Source organism: Prosopis cineraria, unplaced genomic scaffold (assembly GCF_029017545.1).
Source record: "Prosopis cineraria cultivar Desert tree isolate PC_DT_omini unplaced genomic scaffold, ASM2901754v1 PC8, whole genome shotgun sequence".
Taxonomy (NCBI): Eukaryota; Viridiplantae; Streptophyta; class Magnoliopsida; order Fabales; family Fabaceae; genus Prosopis; species Prosopis cineraria.
In genome coordinates, this window is record NW_026555339.1 from 786094 (window position 1) to 811341 (window position 25248).

General features: G+C 34.8%; 4 protein-coding genes across 5 annotated transcripts; 1 reads left to right on the forward strand and 3 right to left on the reverse strand.

The window, feature by feature from the left end:
- Positions 1-2449: 2449 nt before the first annotated feature.
- Positions 2450-6411, forward strand: LOC129318602 (RNA-binding protein 1-like). The gene is made up of 7 exons (XM_054963452.1): positions 2450-2694; positions 3837-3958; positions 4037-4298; positions 4578-4639; positions 5082-5163; positions 5639-5725; positions 6167-6411. Exons 1-7 carry the CDS (start codon positions 2649-2651, stop codon positions 6172-6174), a joined length of 669 nt encoding a protein of 222 aa, XP_054819427.1. The 5' UTR covers positions 2450-2648; the 3' UTR covers positions 6175-6411.
- A 1401-nt stretch (positions 6412-7812) lies between these two features.
- On the reverse strand, positions 7813-9660 carry LOC129318499 (protein ALP1-like). The gene has a single exon (XM_054963307.1). It carries the CDS (start codon positions 9658-9660, stop codon positions 8038-8040), a length of 1623 nt encoding a protein of 540 aa, XP_054819282.1. The 3' UTR covers positions 7813-8037.
- A 4134-nt stretch (positions 9661-13794) lies between these two features.
- LOC129318039 (peptidyl-prolyl cis-trans isomerase CYP57) lies at positions 13795-18739 on the reverse strand. Of its 2 annotated transcripts, none has more exons than XM_054962539.1 (10): positions 18290-18739; positions 17713-17891; positions 17528-17626; positions 17325-17428; positions 17078-17219; positions 16645-16870; positions 15509-15551; positions 15193-15388; positions 14496-14636; positions 13795-14203 (listed from the first exon to the last, which is right to left on the reverse strand). In XM_054962539.1, exons 1-10 carry the CDS (start codon positions 18507-18509, stop codon positions 14063-14065), a joined length of 1491 nt encoding a protein of 496 aa, XP_054818514.1. In that variant the 5' UTR covers positions 18510-18739; the 3' UTR covers positions 13795-14062. The 2 variants fall into 2 exon arrangements, with proteins under 2 accessions (XP_054818514.1, XP_054818515.1); XM_054962540.1 differs by having other exon boundaries at positions 15509-15548; positions 18290-18737.
- Positions 18740-19009: 270 nt separating this feature from the next.
- On the reverse strand, positions 19010-24833 carry LOC129318038 (conserved oligomeric Golgi complex subunit 8). Its single transcript, XM_054962538.1, has 12 exons — positions 24438-24833; positions 24156-24308; positions 23552-23700; positions 23353-23430; positions 23144-23237; positions 22964-23038; positions 22530-22826; positions 22213-22280; positions 22078-22132; positions 21754-21892; positions 19727-19911; positions 19010-19638 (listed from the first exon to the last, which is right to left on the reverse strand). Exons 1-12 carry the CDS (start codon positions 24558-24560, stop codon positions 19333-19335), a joined length of 1722 nt encoding a protein of 573 aa, XP_054818513.1. The 5' UTR covers positions 24561-24833; the 3' UTR covers positions 19010-19332.
- Positions 24834-25248: the final 415 nt, after the last annotated feature.

The window sequence follows — 25248 nt, forward strand, 5'->3', positions numbered from 1 at the left end:
TTTCGTCTCCCTTTTTCTTTCTCTTCCCTTATTCATTCCTTAATTAGTGGGTTTAAAACTGGCATATTAACAAAGGCAAATTAAAAATCAATTCATATTTATGTAAGGTGTCACAAATTTGTGGTGACAATTGCCTATATCCTCAAATATGTGTAAATCTGTCTTTCATTGTTTATCTCCAAACTAAAAGTCTATCTAATTTCACTTTGAATGTGTTTTTTGTCAAATCCAATCAACTCTCATGTTTCTTGTAAATGAATTGTTATAGAATGTGAACATAAAACCAAACACCTAGTAAAATTTCAAGAGGCTTGAACATGATTTGAAAAAAGATTTAGATTTTCAAATCCTATGTCATCTATTAATTAAGTTGGCATGAGAGGAAATTTTTAGACAACACTCTAAAATAAAAATGATCATCCCATAGAATTAGTTAATTTGCACACAGAGCATTTTTATTAACCCCATTTATAATTTTCAACTAAAAAATATTTCTTCCACATTTATAATCACTTTCTCCACTTTCACATTTTGAACATTAAGGGTGGATCATGGAGGTATTAATCTTGACCTGGTCTTTTTAGTTAAATGTAATATTTTCAAGTCCCTCTAATTCGGGCTTCAAAAATTAAAATTTAATCACGTACCTGAGGATATCATGGCAAGGATAATATTATACTGTAAGGTAATCTGTAGCTATTTTTTGCCAGTTAGACAAAATCAAATGATGTTAACTGTGAAAAAATACAAAAATATATAATTGATTAGCGTGTGAATGTTTCGGATTATTTTGCTAGATAAATGCTTGCTTCTTCTATCCACGTGTTTATATGTATGTGTGCGTACGTAAATTCATCCAACAATTTCACCACCTCATCCCACTTGTTATAAGTGGTACTATTAATTTTCTGATTGCTAATAGCTGTATTTTTATTAAAAGCAACTTTGTTTGAAATATATGTGAGAGATTAGCTTATTCTGCTAAAGGTGAGGCTTATATACTTAGTCTTATATAATTTACATACTTCTATCAAATCAAATTATGATATGTAAATTTTAATATATTAGTTTAATCAATAATCAAAAATTATTATAGAATAAATAATCTATAAAAGATCCGGACATTATAATTTAATTGAATACAAATGTATTAAGTACATAACGTTGAATATATAAGTTTTCTCCTTCTGCTAAACCCAATCTTATTAGTAAGAAACACTAACAATTAACTACTGAAAGTTAGTTAAGTTGGTAAAGTCTTTGCTAATAACTTATAAATCATGAATTCACATCTTGTTATTAATATAATGACCTTACTAGTAAGTGATATATGAGTGTCTTTGTAAGATCTTTTGAATTTGGAGGTGCATGTCTTGACCTTAGCAAGTCCTTGAATTCAATCTGCTTAAATTTGGAGAGGAAAAAAAACACTAACAACTAAACATGACATGGTAAACATTTATCTCTTTCTTGGACAATGTTTTAGCTTAGAACACAGTGAAAAATGATTAGAGATTATTGAATATTCGACATATAACTTAAATACATTCATTTAATAAGTGTCTCGTCTATGATCAATGAATTTTATTGATATTTTAAAATTATCAAGATATATTTTTTTCAAAAATTTTAAAACAATCATCACAATTAATTCTCTTTATTTTTAATGTCTCTTCCAAAAAATTAATATTTTATACTTTTTGAATATTTTATGACAAATTTTTTAACAATTATTTAATTAAATCAAACAACTTACCAAACCTCAAAAGGAGTGGTGAGTTGCATAGATTTTTTTTTATTTTATAAATTTGCAGAATAAAAATAATTATATTTACATATATATTTTTATCTACCATTTTTCAATTAATATATGCTCATTTATGATTAAAGTATATTTTTTATCTCTCAATTTTATATAAAATTTTATATTAATTTTTTAATTTTATAAAATATTTTTTAAATTTTTTTAATTCTAACATTGTTATTTTTCATCACAAATTTTTTATATTAAATTTTAAAATATTAATAAAATATTATTAAATGTTATATGACTTTTGGGACACATACTTATGAAAAAAGTATAACTTAGCCTTTGTTTATCTATGCATGCTTACGAGAAAACTTCACCATTCAAAATAAAATACTCCCTTCGGTCTCATTTATAAGTCTCATTTTAAAAGATATATTTGGTCCTATTTATAAGTCATGGTGCGTCTTTTTAGGTAATATTTGAGAGATATTTCTAAAATTACCCTTTATGAGAGAGAAAAAGCAACAGAATATTACTTTTTAAATTTATTATATAGGGGTATGTTTGGAATTTTACTTACTTTTATTCCTTGTACTTTTATTGTATTGGTATTGATGAGATTGATAAAAATGATTTATAAATAGTATCGGAGTGAGTAATAACTTTTCCTCTAATTACTTTAAAACTAATCACAAATTTAGGGTAAATTAATTGTACGATGTGAGAGGCAGGAGTGCAACGAACTCAGTTCCGGTTCCCCCCGGAGTAGTTACCAGAAGCCCCCGAGTTCAGAGCGCGAGGCAGCGAAGAAAGCGAAAAGGAGGAACATCGAAATCGATTAGGGAATACAGGCTGATAGAGCAAGGGAAGAAGAGGGACGCACACTAAGACATCGTCCATGGCCGATCCCTACTACAGCAGATACGGCACTCCCCCAGACCCAGGTATTGACAATGATAATTCCATAATTTAGATACGGTGCCGTTGATATCAATAGGAAACCGGCGGCATAAAAAAAATGAAACCTTCAAGTTCGTAGTGAGTGTCAGTTGGGGAGGGGAAATAGAAATCATTCAAGAAGCCTGATATAGTCTTTAGTGCGCCTTCCACGGTCACTTGGCTAGTGGAGTTCACTAGTCGTTCCGACCTGTAGTTCTGAATTGACCAGAATCTATATTTTTGTCTACCAATTACCACGTTTTTAGATCCGCTGAACAATGCTATCTCCAGGTTGTACTACCAGGCTTTTCTAATTTAAATTTAAAAGCACGGTCAACATGATTCTGGAAGCATCATTTTGTTAGCAATGCCTGTGATTGAGTGTTACTTTTTTTCCCCGGTGGTAATATTTAACTTGTGGTTATGAGAAATTTTTGCTGCCTCTCGTTCGTAGAAAGCCTTACTGTTAGGATCCTAGAAAGTTAATATTCAAGTTGCTATGCGAGAAGTGTTTATTTAATCTTGAATAGCAAGACTCTTATTCGGTGTCTTCTTTTGGTTTGTGCTACTGCAGTCTGAAAGCTCGCGCTTGCTCTCAAAATAATCACTCATATCGGTAGCAAACTCAGAAAAGCAGTGTTATATGTTAATCTTGATGGGAGTTTTATTATAGAAAATATTATAGTTTATACCTGAGTCAAAAGAAAAACTGGTGAAAGTTACAGATTTTTATCTACCTGAAGGTAGTTACGTTTTTCTTAACTAGAAACCGGTAATGGATTTTTTTTTTTTTTTGTTTTGGTTGGTGGAGGGGTTGTTTCTATTGTAGGTTCAAAGCCAAACTAAATCCTTAATATAATATTACTTTTTTTCAAGGAATCAATCACCGATTATAGAGTCTAACATCCGAAACACATTCTTCTGCCCAGTAATTTCATCCATCTCCCTCCAAAGCAAGTTCTTTTCACCATGTTTACATTAGTTGGAAAGTACTCTATACATACTCTCTCAACCTACAGAAGACTATTTTTAATGCTGAAATTTTCTGGACACTGACCTTGTGACTTCTAGCTGCCTGTCCTTTTGTACTGTATTTTACTATTGGTCACAAAAATAACGTTTTGTCTGGTTTCTTTGGTTGTATCAGCAAGCATTCCAAGGAGTAGCTTTGCTGGTTATATGCCATCTGAAGCACCATCATTGGCTTCTCCTCATGTATCGAGCTTGACAGATTTTCAGGGCATCGGATCAGATTACCTACATGGAGATGTAAAACCTTTAGACAATCTAATATTTAGTTCACGTGAAATTAATGTGAGTTAAAATTTTCTCTTGGACCACGTGCAGACAAACTCGTTTCACACTGGTTCATATGGTATTGATAATGGTGTGGGAGATCACACAAAGGGCTATGCATCTCATGAATATTCTGATCTAATAAGGAAAAAACGAGATCTCTCACAAGGGATCAGCCCAGGAGATCCTGATATAACTAATGGAAGATCAGCATTAAAAAGTACATACAATGCTCTCCCAAATTCAGCAGGGGATTCAAACATTATATTTGTTGGGGGACTTCCGAGTGACTGTACTAGAAGGGAAGTTGGCCGTATCCTTTGCTGCATATTTACTTGTGTATCTTCTCTTTATTTCCGTTACTTGCCTCCTTGGAGTATTGATAATGAATCAATAGGAAGTTCTTGGAAGTTGGATTCTTGTTGGATCTATATTATTTTTCTAGCCATGATTTTTAAGTTATGGTATAACAGAAACATTTCCTAGACAAATGATGTCCCATTTCAAGGTTATGGAAATGAAAGTGGAAGTAACTGAAATTTCACTAATTTTCTTTTCATTATTCTTTATTAGCCTTGATTCATATCTACAGATCTTTTCCGCCCCTTTATTGGCTATAAGGATATCCGAGTTGTTCACAAGGAACCCAGACGTGTAAGTGTACTAATCAAGATTTTTCCTTTGAATAAGAGGCTCAAATAATAATGAGATTGAATTGTATATTCTCTGTGGATTTTCATCTACCATTGGCTTGTAGCTATTTCTGGTTTACTTTGAGATTTAAAAATGTTGCAGATCATGATACTCATGTGCCTTGAGTTCTCTGCAAAATTCTTATTCAAGTTATATATGTGTGAAATGTGATTGGAATAATATGGATTTTTAATATTCTGTTTTGGAAAAGAATACCTTTGATATAATGGGACATGACAAAATGATTATTATGCGCTGTGAGCTATAGACTTTTCCCTCCGCCACGTTTCATGGCATAGCTATAGGTTCTAATTATATTATAACGTGGGGTTAACCTATAATATTTCTCTTTATATGGTCAATTAATATTTATTAGTTTTTAAGATGATCAACCATACTGCAGAGTGGAGACAAGGCTTCCGTTTTGTGCTTTGTAGAGTTCACTGATTCCAAATGTGCTCTCACTGCTATGGAGGCTCTGCAAGGTAAGGTCTTTCTGTATTATGATTGTAATTGTAATTTGAGATCTGTCCTTCGGAGAGCAAAATATTTTCTGTGTTGTGGTTATTTTCTCTGACATTATTTATGAGAGAAACTGAGAATGGAAATTCTCTTGATGTCTGTGAATCCATTGGCAGTGGCTTTTTTCCCCCTCCTTTCTTTCTTTATGTTTTGAATGGGTCTTTTATACCTGTGTTTATTTTTTCATTCTTGGTCAACAGAAGCCCCCACCCTTCCCCACCTCTCACGCCACCAAAAAAAAGAAGGAAAAACACATTTTATAAATATATGTTGATTTTATGCTCATTTAAGTATAATTGCTGATATTTATACTAGTGGCCGCTACACTAACAACCAGTGCTTAAACTTTGTCATATTACGTTTAAAGTAAAAGATGCTTTATCATGTAACATTTGTGCGACATATTAGTCATTTACTTGAATGTGATATTTTCTGCAGGCTACAAGTTTGATGATAAAAAACCTGAATCGCAGACCTTAAGAATCCAATTTGTTCACTTTCCTTTCCGTCCACCCCCTGATCAAGGTAAGCAGCTCCTTATTGTGCCACGCTGATTGGAATGGCTATTATGGGATGGGAACGTGTTTGATATTGTCAAGATTAACTATATTAATTTGGGAAATCTGCTCTTGGATTCCAGAATTAGATCACTTGCTTGGGTGGTAAATGCAGAAATATATGGATGGTAGTTATGGCATGTTTATAAGCTGAATCTATTGACGATCAAATTGGCATTATCATTTAGTTTTTAGTCCATGTAGGATGTGGACATTTACCATGTTCACAATTTGAGGAGTTGCACTTTCGAAGTCGGGTCTTATTTTGTCCCTAAATCACTTTATGCATTATCATCTTCAGAGTATGTTACTGTAATTTATTTCTATGGTGTTCTCATCTCGCTCCCAAGCCTGGGGGTAGTTTGAATAGTAAATGGAAGATTAAAAGGGTTTGTTCCAATGTATGCAGATAATTAGCCCCAAAGCAACCGCTGATCCTCGGTATTCTAGCTTTATGGTTGGGCATCAAGTGCATTGCAGATGCACTTGTAGTGACTTGCCACTTGACGTGCCTAGTTGTGAACCCCCTTGGCTTGACTGATGTAACTGTCATAATCTAATGTCATCTCTTTACATCCTAACGTTCTTTTGGCACATTCTTAATGGAGTTGGGGGAACATAGCTAAAAGGCCATGCTAATTTTCTTTCCTTCCACGATAATGCTTTGATCACTTTGCCAGGGAAGTCAGCTTTTGAGGGGAAAAAAGAGCCTTAGTTCACAAATCCAAATTGCAAATATGGAAAGTGGAATGATAATAAGAATATAGTAGTTACATGCAAACTCGCGCTATGATACATGCCGTCACGCTTGCGTGTTGTAAAAAGGGTTTCAAAAAGCTTTCATCCAAACAACATTTTATGTTATTGGAACTGTAGTTATTTTGAGATATTCTATAATTTTTTTTTTGTTGGTTTTGCGAAAACGATTTTACGCAAATAAGTTTAAATTTCAAGAAGAAAAATTTTAAAAATCTCCTGAGCAGTCAAGTTTAAGGGTTTGAGGTTACAATCATGAAAAAATATTTATTGCTCGGTCTTATCGTTTGGCCTGATATTGTTCAGTGATTTTTAGAATTTATAATATTTTTATATTTTGTGTATCTTTATCACTATTTTCTCTTTTTGATTAATTTTTATCAATAATGCACCTAATTACTTTAGAAGCTATTTAGAGTATCTTTTCAAATTGATAAAAATATTATTTTTTAAAATGTTGTTATTGTTATTATTATTAAAAACCCAACTAAACATTCTAAATTTTGTTGGAAGCGTTTAAAAAACAAGACAATTGAGACTTCAATTATGAGAAATTTAACATCTTGTTAACGATTATTCGCTTTTGCCGATGGATTAATTTAACATAATTTTTTTGGAAAAAGGACAAGGCATCTGTTCGTAGAATGTATCACAGAATAGCTCATGGCAATTTGCCGCCAAAAATAATAATACCAACACAGAGTTGTACAGGGCAAATACTTAATCCGATTAATCCGGGTTGATTCTGCAACATTTCTTATGCCAACAATTTAATTAGATGATTTGACAAATTGGATTAAATCTCCCATATAATTGAATGTTTAAAATATGTGATGGTACATAATTAGCATATGGTTTTTTTTTTTTGGGACAAACAATTAGCGTATAATTTAGCAATGAAGAACATACAATTATATACCTCGCAGAAAATCTTAAAATCTTGAACTACTGCTCCGTCATGTTTCAGCAAACCAAAGCATTTATCGCAGAGAGATGTTATTTATAAGGTCAATCTTGTTGTTGACAAGGTCAACGAGAAGCACTATGAATGAAGATACCTGAGTGTGTTCCTCGCTCTTCTGGCCTCCTACTTACGAAACGAGACAAAGTTAGTGAACTTTCGTGTGGCTGAATATAAAACCTCTGCATCGTCAAGCCAATGCATACAGAAGAAGCATGTCTCTCTTTTTTCCCTCACGTACGCAGAAGCATGTCTGTGGTTATCTTTGCTCATAAGATTTCATTATACTGCAAAAGAATCCATGGAAAGCGAAGGATGGGGCAAGGGAATATTCTACATAATTCAACATATCTTGCTTCTCTTCTGTCATTAGATGGAACTATAGGATTCTAGTCTGGGAATTTTACACATAACTTAGCGCTCCATTAAGACTACAAACATACAGCTGGTGAAGGTGCGAGCAAATCTTTCACAAAGCCCCTTCTAGTAATGATAAATGACTTTGACCAAATAAAAAGATAATGATAAATGACTTCAGTATCACTGTAGAAAAACAAACGAAACTACAGAAAAGAAGTGCCAGCAAGGCCATGGTGTAAAAGATTGTGAGCAATTAGGTCCCTAGCCTTCATGGAGTTTTCTGATCTCAAAGCAACCTGTGGCACAATCTTATCATCTACAAGGTCAACCTTGAGCTCAGGATCCATTTCTTCATTCTTAAATTCACATATATTATGCAGAACGCAGCACGCTCCAAGGATAAGAGGCAAATCTTGTAGCTTCACCTCTGTCCGTTTTTGCAGGCAACCCCACCTTCCTTTCAATCTGGCAAAAGCATGTTTTGAAACCTTTTGAATCCCTTCAATCTTCTCGTTAAAAGCATGCTGAGTCCATGTCAGGTTCTGCTGAGTGTAAGGCACGAGAACCCAATCCATTAGAGGATACCCTGAACTCCCAACAAGCCACATACCATTCAGAAGTCCTCCGTTAGCCTTTTCACCGAGTGCAGATTTCTGTAGCACCTCATCATCAGACATAGAACCAGGCCATCCAACAGAAACATCTGTAAATACTCCTCTTGGGTCAACAACACCCTGAACTGTGACTGAATACGAAGTCTTCTGATTCCTCTCTGTCTGCTTCTTATTATAATAAGCTGTAACATTAACCTTGGGAGCTGCTATTGGGACATGTGAGGTGAACATGGACCCCACCACATTGGGTATCCCTGAGATGGATTCAAATTCAGCTTTGATGTTGCTTAGCGTAACTTGATCAGGCCATTGCAAATACTTGAGCATCAGCACCGACCTTATGGCTGTACAGACCTCCAGAATCAGCTTATGGCAAGTTGATATGCCCAAACCAAATTTCTGTGATACAAGACGAAGAGGATCACCCGTGGCTAACCTCCACATACAAACAGCCACTCTTTGCCTTACAGGAATTGCATTTCTCAGTGTCGTGTCTCCCTTCGCGATCGCGGGATTGAGCTCCTCGCAGATCATATCGAAAGTAGCTTTTCCCATCCTAAACGCTTTCTTGAACTCTTGTTCAGGAAAATCAGGGTGGCTACATTGTTGCCACCAAGCTCCTGAACGATCTTTCACCCATAGCCTACGTTGGTAGTGAAGCCCACTATCTGCTGCTCCGGATTTGAGCTCTGGTACATCAAAAGCTGCCCCACGGGATTTCTTTCTCTTACGAATTCGCTCTGTCCTTTCTAATTCATCGTGATCGTCATGAAGATAGGAGTTACATTCTGGCATGGATTTTGCGTTCTTCTTGAGACTCGGTTTTTCGTCCTCGGTGGAGGAGAACTTGTCGAGGTCATCGTCACCATCCTGCTTCTTTCCATGATCGTCCGGCAATGGAAGCAAAGTGAGAATACCTTTCAATTCGTTCTTCTCCTGAGTTCCTTCGCTTTGAGTCGAAGACCCGTCATCGGGGTCGTGAGGTCGTTGAATATTCCGGCGCCGTTTCCCGGAGGTGTCGGCATTCATTTGATGAAAAGAAGGGTGAAGCAAGGTATGGATGTGAGAGATGGATTGTGGGTCGGCAAAAGTTTGGAGCTTCATACATAGAAAGACACCAAGAGACGGAAAACGAAGATGCAAGTTGGAACACAGCTCACTCAAGCACGAGGTCGTCTTCGCTTGGCGTTCAGTTTCACCTTCCAAGCTCATGATTATATGGTGTGAAACCGCAGTGTGAACGCGAGTTCCATATTCAGAAAACGACGAATCCTTGTGTTTTTAATATGCTATAAATATAATAACTAGGTGTGTTCCCAACTAAAAAATATAATAACTAGAAAACAAAAATGCGGCTGCCTTTTTTTATACGGAGTTTGGAGTAAACCAGGCTGCGCTATATTTTGGAGGATGGTTTCATATTTTATATGTTAACACTTACTAATATATTGATAATTATATACGTTAAAATATATCTCTAATTACCAACCTTTGTTAGTGAATTTTGCTCTCGTGAGTGGAGTTGCACGACATGATAACATCGAACGACTTAGGAATTTTTGTTATATGATACTTAAAAGATATTAAATCTCAAATTTTTAAAGAAAGTGTTGGATTTGAGGATTATTCTGATTGTGAAGTCTTTTAAAAAAAAATTTTTGAAGAGAAATGTGTTTTGATGATTTTGAGATCTTGTCAAAATTTAATAGTAGCTATTATGAAGACACTTATTGAATGAGTGAATTAAAATTATTAATCCAATTCAAATTCGTTATTAGTCTTAATGAAAATGGTTTGTAATATCATTTAAAAGATGGGACAGAGGACCTCTCTATTAATTTATCATTTGTTCCTTCCACTTTTCCAATGAAGGATGCCAAGGAAATAGGGAAATTCTCGTCCTCAAGGATGGGCTCTGAGATTTGAATATACCTATGACAAAAATAAATTATGTCTGATTTAAATTTTTCTTTCTTTAATTTTTAATTTAATGCCAATAAATGCAACTTTTATTAATGTGGTAAGAAGTGATGTGCTATTTATTTTGGCATTGTACAGTCAAAAAACAAATTGACTCCATAAAATTATATACTAATTGGATAATATAAATGTTGATTCAGATTATTTAATATTAAATTTATCTTTTATAGTTTAAATTTTTAATTTAAAATAAAAAATAATAATAATAATCAATAGATGCTCCCCTCCCCCAAGGCCCTTATCTCCCCTCTCAATTAGAGCTGAGAATATGAGCGGACCTAACTTTTAAGGGTCTAGGCTCTTGAACTTAATTCTCCATTTTTAGTCATTTTTTTAAGGCTTGGCTCTTATATAAAAGGCTCAGGGTCAAGCCCGAAAGTTCTGTTCTACAAAATTAAAATAAAATTAAGAATTAATTAAAATATTTTGAAATTAAAAAAAAATTAAAATCCTCACACTCTTTTAAAAATTAAACAACATATTTAAAAATATAAACAACTCACATTCATCAATCAAAATTCAAATTTTTACACACACACACACATATTTGATTGATAATGACATAATTTAGTTAATATTCATTGTAGGTGATGAAAAAAAAGTTATAAAAGTAATTGATATTGAATCTCTATCTCTATCTTTAACAAGTATATTTACATTCGAGAAATCTAATGTTTTATTTGTAGATGATGAAGACGAGAAAAATTTGGGCTTAACCCCTGATAAGCCATATAAAAAAGGGCGCGAACCCAAATTTAAATGACTTATGACAATTACAAATGAATGTTAAGAAAATTGGATTAATCATTAAATTAATTGAGGAAGTATTGATTCATGATTTAATAATCAAATCATGATTTAAATTGTGATTTAACTGGTTACAAATAAATTAATATATTTTAAATAATTTATGCTTAAAATAAAAGTAATGAATTATATGTAATAATGTAAATTAATTGTTAAATTTTAAAAATAATAAAAAATAAAAAAAATAATATACATCAATATTTCATCATTTTAATTCAAAATATACATACTTATTTCGTAATTGTTAACTTATAGCTTTAAAACATATACATATATACATGTTCTATGTATATTTTTCTTTCATTTTATTTATTTTTTACTCACTCATCAATGCTTGTTAGGTATAAATATATTTAAATTATAGTTTATAAATTCGAATTATAATTTATAAAAATAAAAAAAATAAGGAGTATTTCAACCAGTTTTTCTACCGATTCTACCGATTTTGATTGGTTTTATTGTTCTTAAATTCATCAATTTTCTCCTATAATTGGATTAAACTTATGACCAGATTTTGGTTAAATCAGTTGAAATGATCGGTCTGATCCAGCTCTAACATTATTATAACTTTGGATCTTCTTCTGTTTTCTATTTTACTGTTCTTTCATATCTCTTTCCTTTTTGTCAAATATATTAATTATAATTTTTTTAAATTTGTAATCGTGTTTTCCTGTCCAATTTTTTTTTTTTTTCAGATTTTGAGAACAGGAAAATGATTTTAACTAGTCGTGATTACGACGTGAATGTATTTGTCTGAAAAGTAAAATGAAATAGTACTTTGCTGAAGTGAAGTGTGAACACAACAGCATCAAGAGGACTTAGAAAATCATTTGTTACAAGTAATTCTTTTATTTGATTTGACTTGGCGTCACGACAGCTTCATGTATGCAGTTAAGTTCAGACAAAGTAACGACTTTTGATTATATATGATGAATAAAATAAACGCATACACGTATTAGATTCGTGGAAGAATTTGGTATTGATTATTCTATGCTGGTAATAGCATTATGAGATCATAATCAATTAGCATTATTGAGTAGGATTCTCACCAATAAATACCATTAATCTACCATCATTTCATTTATCAATTAGTGGTGAATAGATAAACGAGATTCAATCTTGTTAAAAGAGCTCGTTTTCCTGATAATGCAATAAATCAAGATTTAAAATTTGCCAAAAATTAATATTCAATTGTATCTTAAATAAAATTATTTTTAATAAAAAAAATACATATACATACTAAAAAGATAGTGATAAATAGGGAGAGATAGAGTGGGGCGATGATTAGTTAACCACCCCAGCATTTAATTATCTATTATTTTATAAGTGTAATAAATATCCGACTCCCTGAAATTTATATAAACTTTAATTTATAAGTTTTTTAATCCCAACTTCTTTGTATCTATAATTAAATCAAATTGTCATCATTTAGATTGTTTCCCTTGGAATGAATATTTATTAGGCGTTCCAAGTTTCCAGCAACATGCAAGAATTTCTCCACTCCTTTCTCTCTTTTCCTCATATTCCCGCTGCTGGTTATCCATTATTTGGAACCTTAAAAAAAAAAACACGTTTTTATTATTTGTGCGAACAGCTATAGTTGATGAAGAAAGAATAATTATATTCTACTTCCCTTGTATAACAATTGAATTTAAGCAGTGATAAACAAGCTGATGGAAAAATCAAGAAAAATCGATTCTAAAGATTCATTGCATTTCATTTCTTTAAAAAACGATTACCAAAACATGACTAATATTAGGGTCACTGGTTCGGATTACAAAGTATGATTAAATTTAGTTTTATTCTCTGTAATTATATTTTTTGAATTAAAATATGGTAAATAAATAATCATCCAATAATATGATATTTGCAAGTTGTTAAGAGTGAAAATATTTTTTTAAAAAATATATATATATATATATAATTAATTGTATCAATTGTTTAATAGAATAAAGCAGCTTAAAAATAAAACAAGAAGAATGACAGCTAAGTCCCCAAAAAATTGAATTAATGATAAGTAGATTTTCAACAAATTTTTTTTTAAAAAGAGTTAAAAAATCAATTTAAACAATTATAAATTTTATTTATAACTTTATAAATAAAATTTTATTGAGGAGCTAATTGTTATCAATTCAATTTTTAAATATTTTAACTGTCAAGCTCCCGGTAAAATTTGCACTTGCAGGAAGGAGACAGGACAAAGAGAGGCGTGAGTGTGAAACTGAGAAAGAGTGTGACATTATGGGACCATCGGGGAGGACCATTGAACACCACTCAATTCTCAATACAATTCTATTGCCCTACCTAACTGCGGCGGCCTCTTGTGGAAGTTTCTTCCTTTCAATTTTCCTTTTCTATTTGTGGTTTAATTTTTTTCCCCCTCCTTCTGTTCACTCTCACTTTGGGGTTTCAGAAGATGATTTTCAAAGTAATGGGGGTGCAATGAATATAGATGGAGCATTAATTGAGGGTAAAGGTGTGAAGATGAAGAAAATTTTGTGACATTAGTAAGTTGAAACTGTTTTTATCGATCCGTATAAATCAGGAACTGAGGAGTCCTAAAAGTGAAGACAGCAAATAGCTGGCAGAGTTACTAAAATATGTGACCATCTGTCCCAAGTCATAAGCAGCTATTACAGACATTTAACAAGATGCTGTACAGATTGGCATGTCAAAGTCTACATCTCACACTAACCAAAATTTCCCTCGCCTTTTTCAAGAGTCATCCAACTATTGTGCAAATACTGTACTGTCTCTTGACCCAATATCCCAGAACTTAAAGAGCATATGATGTGTCTGATATAGCCATGGTGGTGTGCATACAAGATCAAGTAAGGGATTTGCCAGCCCACTCTCGCTCTCGTCTTTTTTGTTTGGCGTGCATCTTATTGAACTTCTCTTTTCCCTTCTCCAAAAGGGGGTCAACCACGACATAGTCGTTAGGGTCGTCATTGCGTGACATCCGATCCTGCACAGTCACAATAACATTACGCCCAAGTTGAAGGCTAGCAAGGAAATATTTTTAATTTTCCAACTTATGCACCTCAGCTATTTTTTGACCCCAAAAGAAATGTTTTATCTATATATCAACCATCAGCTGAATGGCATGGAGTGATAACATTGCTTTCATTATATTTAAATATGGTGACCAAAAAGACAGGTGACGTGCAGGAAGGGAAATATGCTGAATTTATATCTATTGGGATCAAAGCAGTCTATTTGAAAAGATTGAATAAAAATATACACCACAAAATACACACCTTGCCAGGCTCGGGTGCAAATTTTAAGCTAGCTCCTTTCCAGTCCAACAAGTCCTCTTCATTTACTTCTCCAGATCCACCAGTTGAGGGTGTGGTCTTTTCTGATAGAGCCTTCTTAAATTTCTCTAGTTTTGCTAGAACCTGGTCATAATCCAAATCCAAAAGTGGAGAGGGACAGAATAAGGTCATTATCAACAAATGGTGATCGAAAGAATCCCACGGATGATTGCAAGAAAATATGGATACTCAATCTACAAGTCATAAGCTTTGCCTTACAACTACTTTTTCACCACACACTACTTTTTCGGTTTTTCCCTTTCCAAACATTATTTTACACCCCCCCTCAAAAAATTTAAAAAGAGAAAAAGAAAAAGCATTTCTAAACAGAAAAGTCTACAATGATACAAGCTCTTAGCAACATGCCCTCTCCCACATATTGGCCAAATTTGTGAGGAAGTGATCTGACGTCTCACCAAACATTCAATTAACTCTCAACCATTACTGGGTAGATGGTATACACCTAAAATTCCAGCAGACTACTCTGAGTCTTGGTATGTTTCAGTTTGCATGGGTCAATCGATCCCCCATTCACAATATTTCGTGATAGTATAGACGATGAATGTTTAGCACATAAACCAGAAGATGGAACACAGAACAAGGAAAAGAAAGACATAGTAGAATCAAAGTCAAAGCATACCTCATCTTCACGTCCTTGAACTCTGCGTTTCTTCTGCTTCTGCAACTGTCTATTTTTCTCAGATTCATTGAACAACTGTAAATCTACATCTGCATTTGCCATTCGTTCAGCTCTTGCTTCAGATCCTATTCCCCTTTTCTTCATGGACAATTTTTCCACCCTAGGTTGATCATCATCAACACTTACAGCATTGGACCTGTCAATTGTCGATCATAACAAGACCTTTAGATTTAGCTTGAAAGTTGATAATAAACCATTTAGATAATCATAAAAGCCCCAAAACAATTTCATGGTTGCTGACGATTAACATCCTTACCTGATTGCTGGTGAATTGTGGTTCTTTGGACTTGAGCTTCCTGCTTGACAACACAAGGTGGTGAGCCTTAACAATTAAACAATCATTTTCAATAAGAAGAAACAGATTTCATCAAGCTGTTCAAGCAATCTGATGCTTAATTTCGGACAAATTTAACGGTTATAGTGTTGATAAATACACACTTCTTATAGAAGCATTGGAGGTTTATCGTGATCTTGACCAGTCATCTCACATACCATGGTATCTCGGATAGCTTTCGGATACTAGTCACTGATGTGCTGTTATGTGATAACTGGGTGGCATTTGAGATCATATATTATATGCTAACATCATATTTCAGCCAATAAAGTGTTCTTTATCAACAGCCAGTACACTGTCTTCTCATGTCATAGGGTAAAGCGCGTTATATGTTTACATTACTATTTTTATCCTCGTCTTTATATGATTACAAACCCCAGAGCATTTTTTTGTTTAAAAAAATAAGAAGCATGTAAAATACAGGGCACATGTTGAAACAATGATATTCACTTTTATTTTTATATGGATAAAGTGTGAATAAATTACGCATGATCCTTTTTTTTTAAAAAAAAAAAAAGTTTCTAGAGTTATTTTTCAATTAAAATAATAATAATAATATTAAAAATATAAAATGATAATTGATTCAAGCCTGAAAGAGTAAATAACATTCCCAAAATGTACAATATCATCAACTGCCATACCAAAAAAGGTATTTTATACCATGGCATCTTATACTGAAATATACAGGATACTAGAATATCAAAATAAATGTGCACCAAATAACTCAATGAGTCATTAGTACAAATCAAATTCCAGCATTCATTGCCTCTGATTCAATGATGGTTCAAAAGTGCCTCAATTCCTTTGATTTTCTTTATGTTTAATGCTCGGAAATGACCCAAGAAACTCGAGCTTTATGATGCCCTTAATTTCCCTTTTTATTTGGCAGAATCTCCCAGAAGATTTAAAAGGTCACTACCTAGTCTAAGGACTACTCTAAGAGCATCTTGTCAGTAATATGACCTAGTTAAAGCTTCCTTGGGCAGAAACAGAAGTGCTCCTTAAATCAGAGTTTGAAAACTTTACTAGCTGAAATATAAGGAAGATGATTGAAATACCATTTTGCAACCTTGGCTTGGGTGGTAAATCCCCTAACTCTTGGCGTTTTCTAAGTATTTGACTGCGCATTCTGGCATCAAAGTCTGCCTCATCATCATCATCACTGTCATCATGGTTGGCCACCTCATCAGCTCCTAGTTTTTTCAGAGACTCTTCTTTTTTTAAGCTCAAGGCATCCCTTACAGATAACTGCACATCTCTTGTTGACTTACCACCAGATGAGCCCTGAAAAAAGCACTGATATCATATAATGCAAGAGAACTTATGAACGGGCAAATGACGTATCATTTACAGCAATAGCTTATCCGTAAATTGTGATTGTTTGAGATGATATGAGTGATTACTGCTTCCAAGAATTACTCGATCAGTACATACAATATTCTAAGAAAGAGTTCTATATAATAATCAGGATGATGGGAATGGCCTTCTTACCAGTTCACTATCAGGAATTGCTTCCTTCAGAAGACGAGGATCATTCAATACATCATGACTGCTCTTAATCTTTTGTTTTACAGATGCCAGCTCCTTTTCCTCTTCTTCAGCTTCTTCTCCGAATGAAAGTAAGTTCAGTTTTCTGCATTATACAAAACAAGCAATGAAATACTGAGAGAAATTTCACTAACACAAGTCACTACATTAAGTTCTAACAAGATACATTCTTTGAGGTGAAAAGAATTACTTTACAGCTTTTTTCTTTGAATCTTTACTTTCTGTATCAGTAGTAGTTTGGATCTGAGGCTGAATTGTTCTGGGAACAATATCATCAAATGGGTTCCATAATACCTATAATGAAGCGTTTCAAGAAGAAACTTGGTTGTCAACTCATCCCTGGACATAAATTTTATGTTTCTTGCTTGAAGATTAATTAAAATCTCAACCTACCTCAATTGATAATATCTTTGGGGGATCTAGAGGCCGATCATTCTTATCAGTTTCAAGTTCACCCAATCTTAGAAGATTGTATACAGTGTCTCCCGTCACCTAAAAACAACTACTGAATTCAATGAATCCACAAAATTGACACAAGTGGTAAAAAGGTTTTGCAACAAAAATATTCCATCAAATACCTTTCCAAAAATTGTATGCTTCCGATCAAGCCAATCACAACGATCTAGAGTTATGAAAAACTGACTCCCATTGGAGTGTGGGGAGCCAGCATTTGCCATTGCGACTAACCCTCTATGTTTAAATCTTAAACGCGAATGAAATTCATCAGAGAAGACACCCCCATAAATACTTTCACCCCCTGCCATATTTAGGATAAGTTACAATCTAGCCGGTAATCAGAAAGTCATGAACTTGAGAGGCTACAGCCAATTCAACCAACCATCATTTAGAAGCGGACGTCATTTTTTCAAATTGAGTGAATAAAATCCCTTAAGTCACTATATTTGAATTGTCATTGCGCCAAAGGAGAAGAAGAAGAATTTTGTAAAATTTCCAGCAATTCTTTATTTTTTTTTTGCCCCAACCCAAGTCCCCAGCCAGCCAATTATCATTTTGAGGAAGATATTTGAGGGTAAAGCAAAACTTCGGGCACCAGTATGCACCGCTATCAACAACTGTGTAAAGATTCATAAATAAATATTCCATTTGGGCGACCAGGCGATAGGCATAGTGGGTTTGATTGAGAAAGAAAAGAACCTGTGCCGGTGCCAGTGGGATCGCCACCCTGGATAAGAAAGTCCTTGATGATACGATGAAAGATGGTGTTAACATAGTAACCTTCAAGGCAGAGCTGCACGAAGTTCCTGACAGACTTGGGGGCTTCCTTGGGCCACAGCTCAAAGTCGAGCGGACCATGGGTTGTGTTCAACACCACCTTCCCTTTAGTCGGCGGTTCTAACACGTATACCGTCGACATCTTTTCCTAGTGCTAATGCTTCACTCCGCCTGAATGGAACCTCGACCCGCAACTTCGAGAGAGAGGACTTTTGGATTTCCAAAATAATGACTACTCATAAGACCAAGACTGGGAACCGGATCTGAATCAATAATCTCAGGTCATAGGGTTTGTGTTTCCGTCATTTTTTTAACAGGCATATGGACAGGGGGGGAAAAAGGTAACGAGTCCGGACCCGGAATGCGAAGTCGAAACTCACTGTGTCTTGCAATCTGTTATTTTTTATTTTGACTCGAAATAATTATATTCTCAAATCGCAAACCAACATTAATTGTTATTGTATTATTTTATGTTTTATTTATGAGTATCAATAATCAATAAAAATAATAAATAAAACAAGCATTTGTCTTAAAAATAGTTTAAATAAAAATAATTTAATCAAGCATCGTTAATTTTATTATCATTTTAATTATTTAACATTTTTCATCCGTCAAACGCCCACAGCAAAGGACACAAGCACATACCACCTCATAAACAAATAATGATTCACGAACAGAAGCACCATCACGAGAGTGCCCATTGTCAGGCAAATAAACTAAAGGACCCAAAAAACTACTTTTTTCCTTTGAAGGGCAAAACAAAAAAGAATGTGCCTGAATCGTCTCCCCCTTTCTTCTAACACACTCAATCCTCTGCATCTAAACAACTCGTATGAGATTATTCAACAACGTAGTTACAGCTGATGAACCCATTTTTCAAAAGAGTATTAGGATAAAAATAAAGAAATAGCCCAAAAGGCAGCCCAGGGAAAAAATTACATCTATATCTACTTAAACGTCTCAATTCATGTCTTTTCAAAATTAGTGTCTGTCGTCTCTGTCTGCAAAGCAGAGCTTGCGATCTCCTCACCAGCATTGATGCCTTCAGTTTGTTTAGTTTCGGGTGCTTCTCCATTTTCCACCGCTTGCAGGTTCCCATTCTCAGTTACGTCCCTCAGTTCCCCGTTGTTCACCGGTTTTGGGAGTTCCCTTGCAGAAGAAGTTGCTAACAGGCGGCTAATTCCATCGTAGACATTCTTTGCGTCCATTATAAGAGCAGCTCCACCGGGATAACAACGCCCAAAACAAGTTGCACAGTGAGGAAAGGCAACCTACAAAATGGGGGTGAAGGAATTCTAGATTTAGAGCAGTTTATTGAGACTAACTGCAGTAAACAACTAAAATTACAAAAGCCAATACCTCTATAAATGCCCGACAGAGTGAGAGGAAAAGTCCCGACTCATTTTCTCTGAGTACTCGAGTCGTATTGTATCTCAGCAGAGAGTCAGAGACAACTTGCAATCCCTTAATCAACTCTTGGGCAAGGACATGATTCAAACTTAGAGGGGCGCAAGGACGTAGCTCATTCATTGCCACTGATACACCTGCAGACACCAGAGAGATACCAGCACAATTAGTTTGGCATGGAGAAGCAGGAGAAAACAATGTAACATATGAAAAACTTTCTGGCATCATGATAAACATCATCCATTAAAGTTCCATCTAAGGGGGTTCCTGTAAATGACTCTGGCAATGAAAACTTTTTTTATCCATATCTTGAGTCTAGTCTTTGTATCTAATCCTCTGAAATAAATCTAATGCTATCCAGTACAGCACTTAGCGTGCCATTTATTAAAAAGTTAAAAGAGCAAAAATGTCCTAGAACTTTTCATGAGAAACGCCTAGGATTCCAAACTTTTATTCAGAGTAATGTTGTTCCAAAACTTTCAAAAGGGGTACAATTTTGTGCCGCCGTTGACTTTAAATAATGTCGACTGATAAAAATTGAAAGTTGACCATCAGGTGACAGGTATCGTCCAGTGGGAATCTCTGTCCCCCCCCCTCCCAAGATTGATTCTCTCTCTGTTTTCTCCAGGTTCAGCAACGCCAAGTTTGAGTAACTGCGCCGACAAACACTTTCGAGATTATTTTGACTTACTCCACCAACCCATCCAATTCATCAAATGATCAACATATACATGTAAACCCACAATAAAGAACGGACCCTTTAGATTCTCTTTGATGCTTCCAGCCGACCTAAAATCAAATTAAAGCCGGGATGGTTGAAGCAGAAGAAGAATAGAAGATGAAGATATGAAGTAGACAGATAGAGAGAGAGAAAAGACTAACGGGCGCAGAGAGAGAGAGAGAGATTGATTTATTTACATTTAGTTCGAATACAATTGAGGGCTGTAGAAAGTGGCATATTTGTTGTCTAATACGTAGGTTGAATGGGTTTATTTTCTGTGTCGTGTGCAGGACATAAGATTCGCAGAGAAGACAGAGGGGATGTGAGAAGGAAGATCCAGGCAGTGCAAGTGTAAAATTGGAGAGATGTAACCGCGAATTTACTAACCCAAAAAGATGAAATTAAAAGGAAAGAGTATGGAAGGGGGAGAGATGGAGCAGAGAGTGAGGAGAAAGAGAGATTCATTGCTGAATGGCTTGTTGCACCCTGCCAGCCAGCTATGTTGACGTTGCTCCTACTGGGCATTTTAATTAGAAGTAACTTATACTAATAATTTAAGCAGATGGGCACAAGTGAATGCATATGTTAGAACAAAGCAAGGAATAACCAATCTGAAATGCTTTCTTTATCAGCTCCAACTTCAAGAACTCTTTCTGTTTCTTTCCTCTATACCCACCTGCTTCAATCTCTCGCATTTCTTTTCTCTTTCAAGAATAACCAATCTGAAATGTTTCCTCTCTGGTTAAGCCTCGTCATTTCGCCGCTACTTCCCTTATTCCCTCTCCTCTGTCTCAAGATTCGGTCATTTCTGATATGGGTTGCCAGTGGAGATCGGTTGGCGATGATGGGGTTCAACGGTTTGTTTAAATTAGCCAAAGCTCTGGATTACAGAAATGGAGCAGGGTGCCCAATGTTGTCAGATAAAGGGGTGAGCGAAAGAGATTTCTGAATGGATGGACATTGTCATGTCACCGTTAGTTTTGGTCAAAAAACCTTGGTTAATCGTCAATGTTGGGGGGAAGTTAATGGTAAGGCAAAATTGCACTCTTTTTAAAAATTCCAAGATAACATTGCTTAAAAAAAAAAATTAGGATACCAGGCGCCCTTTGTAAAAAAAGAAACAAGATGAGCTACCGAACTAATTAATGAAAGCAACAACATCATTATCTTCATTTGAGTCTACAGAAACCCATCCTTTTAATAGGCAAATGATAATGGACAAGCAATTTCCTGAAGAAGTATAGAAGAAAGCATTTACCATTAATAAAAACAGCAAGAGGAGGATGTTCCATCAAATAAGAGGGTGGAGTGACGTCCTCCTGAGTTTCTTCACCAACAGTATTTGCAGGAAAGCCAACTGCTGGTAGGGGAACCCAACGATGTGAATCCAAGACCAACTAAGAGCATGAAGTTAGAAGATGAATCATCACATGAATGTAAGCCACTTGTTAGTTGCAAAGGAGAAGAAAGAAATGAGAGGCCAAGGGCTGACATAGTTGTGCAACTAATACAAATTCATGCATAACCTCAGATTCAGGAAACTAACAATGACATATCATAACTTCACCACATGTTCATTTACCTGAAAATTCTCTACTGCTGTACGCATATTTTTTGAGAATAAGTCAAGAACTGCCCTGCAATGCAGCCAACCTACATGTCAAGAAAGATTTACAAATGATATAAAATGAAAAGATCACGAAAGGATGTGTTTTACTCTTCAAAAAGTGATGGAAGTAAGCCCCGAAAATCTAGTCCAACCCAACCAAGTCCCATAGCACAGTACTGAAAAGAAATTGAATAAAGTTAACATAAGCTGATGCCAAAGTATAAAGTATAAACTAGATGTATGTATGTGGATTCCATTTCCCAAAATAGTAATATGGACAAGCAAGCATACAAATTTTAAGTTTTTATTCTCCCTTTGCATTTCTGAATGATTAATTTTAAGGGGGCAAACAAATATAAAGAGATTTCTTGCTTTTAAAAATCACTTTATTAGCACAAAGGAAAATTGTGATGCAACAGGCTCACCATGCATTGATCCAAAATATTTGATAGTGATCCACCTTCAGTTATCTTAGGAAGCATAACTTTCAGAGTTTGGAGGTGTGAGGTAATTTGGTGCATTGCCCGACTGAACAGAAGCCCGCCATCATAATTTTCCTCACTTCCTGATGTGTCATCAGCAAATATTGCCCGATATTGATTAACAACATCAAATAGATGCATTCGGTGGCAGTTAATCATCCCTTTCAAGTATTCATATGGATTTGTCCGGTCGAGATCCTCGAGTATGCCTGTAAGCCATGCCTCTCGGCATCTCAAGAACTGAAAACAGATAATTGCTTAGTTATAAACAGACAGATAAAATAAAAGAATGTACCTAGGAAACCTGAAAACCTCCAAATAGAATACAAGCAATAAAGCTAGAGGAATGTTGTGCGGGAAATTTAGTTACACGTCACCTGCAGTCGCATTTCATGCTCACTAAATACTCCTATTCGTCGCAAATATCCAATAATGCGGAGGCATTCAGGTAACTGTGATAGAGAAAATGCACTAATAAGACGTTAACATTTTAAACCATTTTAACAGATGAATCAAGCATCGCTTATTCATAAATTTAAAATAACAAATACAATAACCTGAATATTAGATCGAAGTTTTTGAAGAAGTTGAGAAAGAAGAGACTGGGTGATCTGCCTAACTTCTGCAGCCAATGCTTGAATAACAGGTAACCTATACAAGTGGGGAGCAGGGGAATAAAAAGTAAGCAGAAAATCTACAGCTTTCCTCCCCAGGAAATAGCAAAACTAAATGTTAAAATTGCAAGAGAGGAATCATATAAACTTACTTTGGATGCATCGTTGAGAGTTTACAAACAAATGCTTCCAAATCCAGAGCTTCATCATAATTCCCATTCCTTACACATCTGCAGAAACACAAAAATTTAGATGACTTTTCAAAAAGGGATTCATTTGTTTACCCTAAATCATGTCAAGTGAGATAATGCGGGCAATTCAAATGCTACAATTTTTTTTTTAAATCCTTACGTGTCCAACAGTTGAGGAATTTCCAGCAAATCGAGTAAAGTACTTTGATTAGCTAGCATTGTTTGATTCATCTTCCTCTTCTCCAGAATTTGCTCAGCAGATTCTATGAACTCAGTGCATCCAGATGTCAGTTTTGGAACCACATTAATCTGTGAGAAATGAAAAGATACTGGGATGACCCACAATATTTTTATGAAAAAACTTCCAAGCTGACTTGCACGAAGTGCTATGTTTTTGCTTATATAAATTTATCTTCCAGGTCTCAATCACGATATATATATATATATATGATCCATGAACATAATCAACTAAAGAAAGTCACATTAAATATTCAGGCACTTGCAACATCAGCAGATACATATCTATATACTTTCTTGTAATTCGAAAATCAGAAACCTTCACAGCCAACCATACATTACTTCTATGAAATACTTTTGTGATCTTTACCATGGTGTCATGACATCTAAGTGCACTTTCATGCATTTCCATGCCTACGTTTATCTAAATTTTAAGATGTAGCGTTTTAAAAACAAAAAGTTACCATACATCTAGAGAACACAATTCATAAAGCAGATAAACAACGCAAGAAATTTGAAATAAGCACCAGAGATTCAAGATGCTTGTCAATAGAAGAGACTTCCTCGCGAATAGCAAGCAAGGCGTCGGCAGCAGATATGAACACTCGGTAATTACCCACTGCCACCTCTTGCATTTGCCTTCGAATCCGCTCCGCATCAACCCGAAGCAGCTCTGGTTCCTAAAATTGAGTTTATTACGGATGGAAACGGAAAATATCAAAGCAGGATCGTAGATATGAAAGTACAATTTGTTGGATGAGACTAAATAAGTCGGGCAATAAAATTGAAGGAGGAAATGATGAAGGGACCTTGTGGAGACGATCGAGAGTGAAGGAGAGGAGTTCAGAGACATAGGGCTGCTGGGAGTCAGAGGCGAGAGGAAGGAGGCTAGGGACGGGCGACGTCCCCTCCGCTGCACCTTCAGACTCCATCGTCGGAGCTACGAACTTGGTGGTGTCCGAATTGGCTATTCAGTTGCAGTTTGAACAAGTGAAGGAGACACGGATCTGTTGTGCAAGACCACGAAGAACGTAGCTGTGTATGAGAAATTAACAACTGCCTAGCTTCGTCTTCTTCATTCGGTTTTGGAATGGCAGTGCTTCGACTTCTGGGAGCCGGATCTGGATCCACTCAGAATTTCTTTCTTCGTTCGACGGGCTCAAGTCTGGCTTTGGCGTTTTGCCGTGCCGATGAGAAAATGGAAACTTCCTACTTTTTTATTTTTTTTTAGAGGCCCCCATTTTACTATTTCATGCAAATTAAATTTAATATGAAATATATTCGAGTTTGGTGTGATAAATAAGTTTCGAGTTTCTCGGTTGTTTTTGAGTTAAAACATACTCCGTCCGTTTAGGAATTTTTAACTAACAACTTTATTATTTTTAAAAAGATTGATTGTTAAAAAATATAAAATATTTTTAAATTTTTTAAAATATAATTATTGATCTGTTTTCAAAAGTACTCTTATTAATAAATAATTTTATATTTATTATAGATTATTTAATAAAAGTAAATATAAAAATAAGGTTAGTTTGAAAGTGAATAACTATTTTATTGAAGATGAGATTTGATTAAAAATATTTTATATTTTTAAATAAAAGGAATATATTTTATACTTTA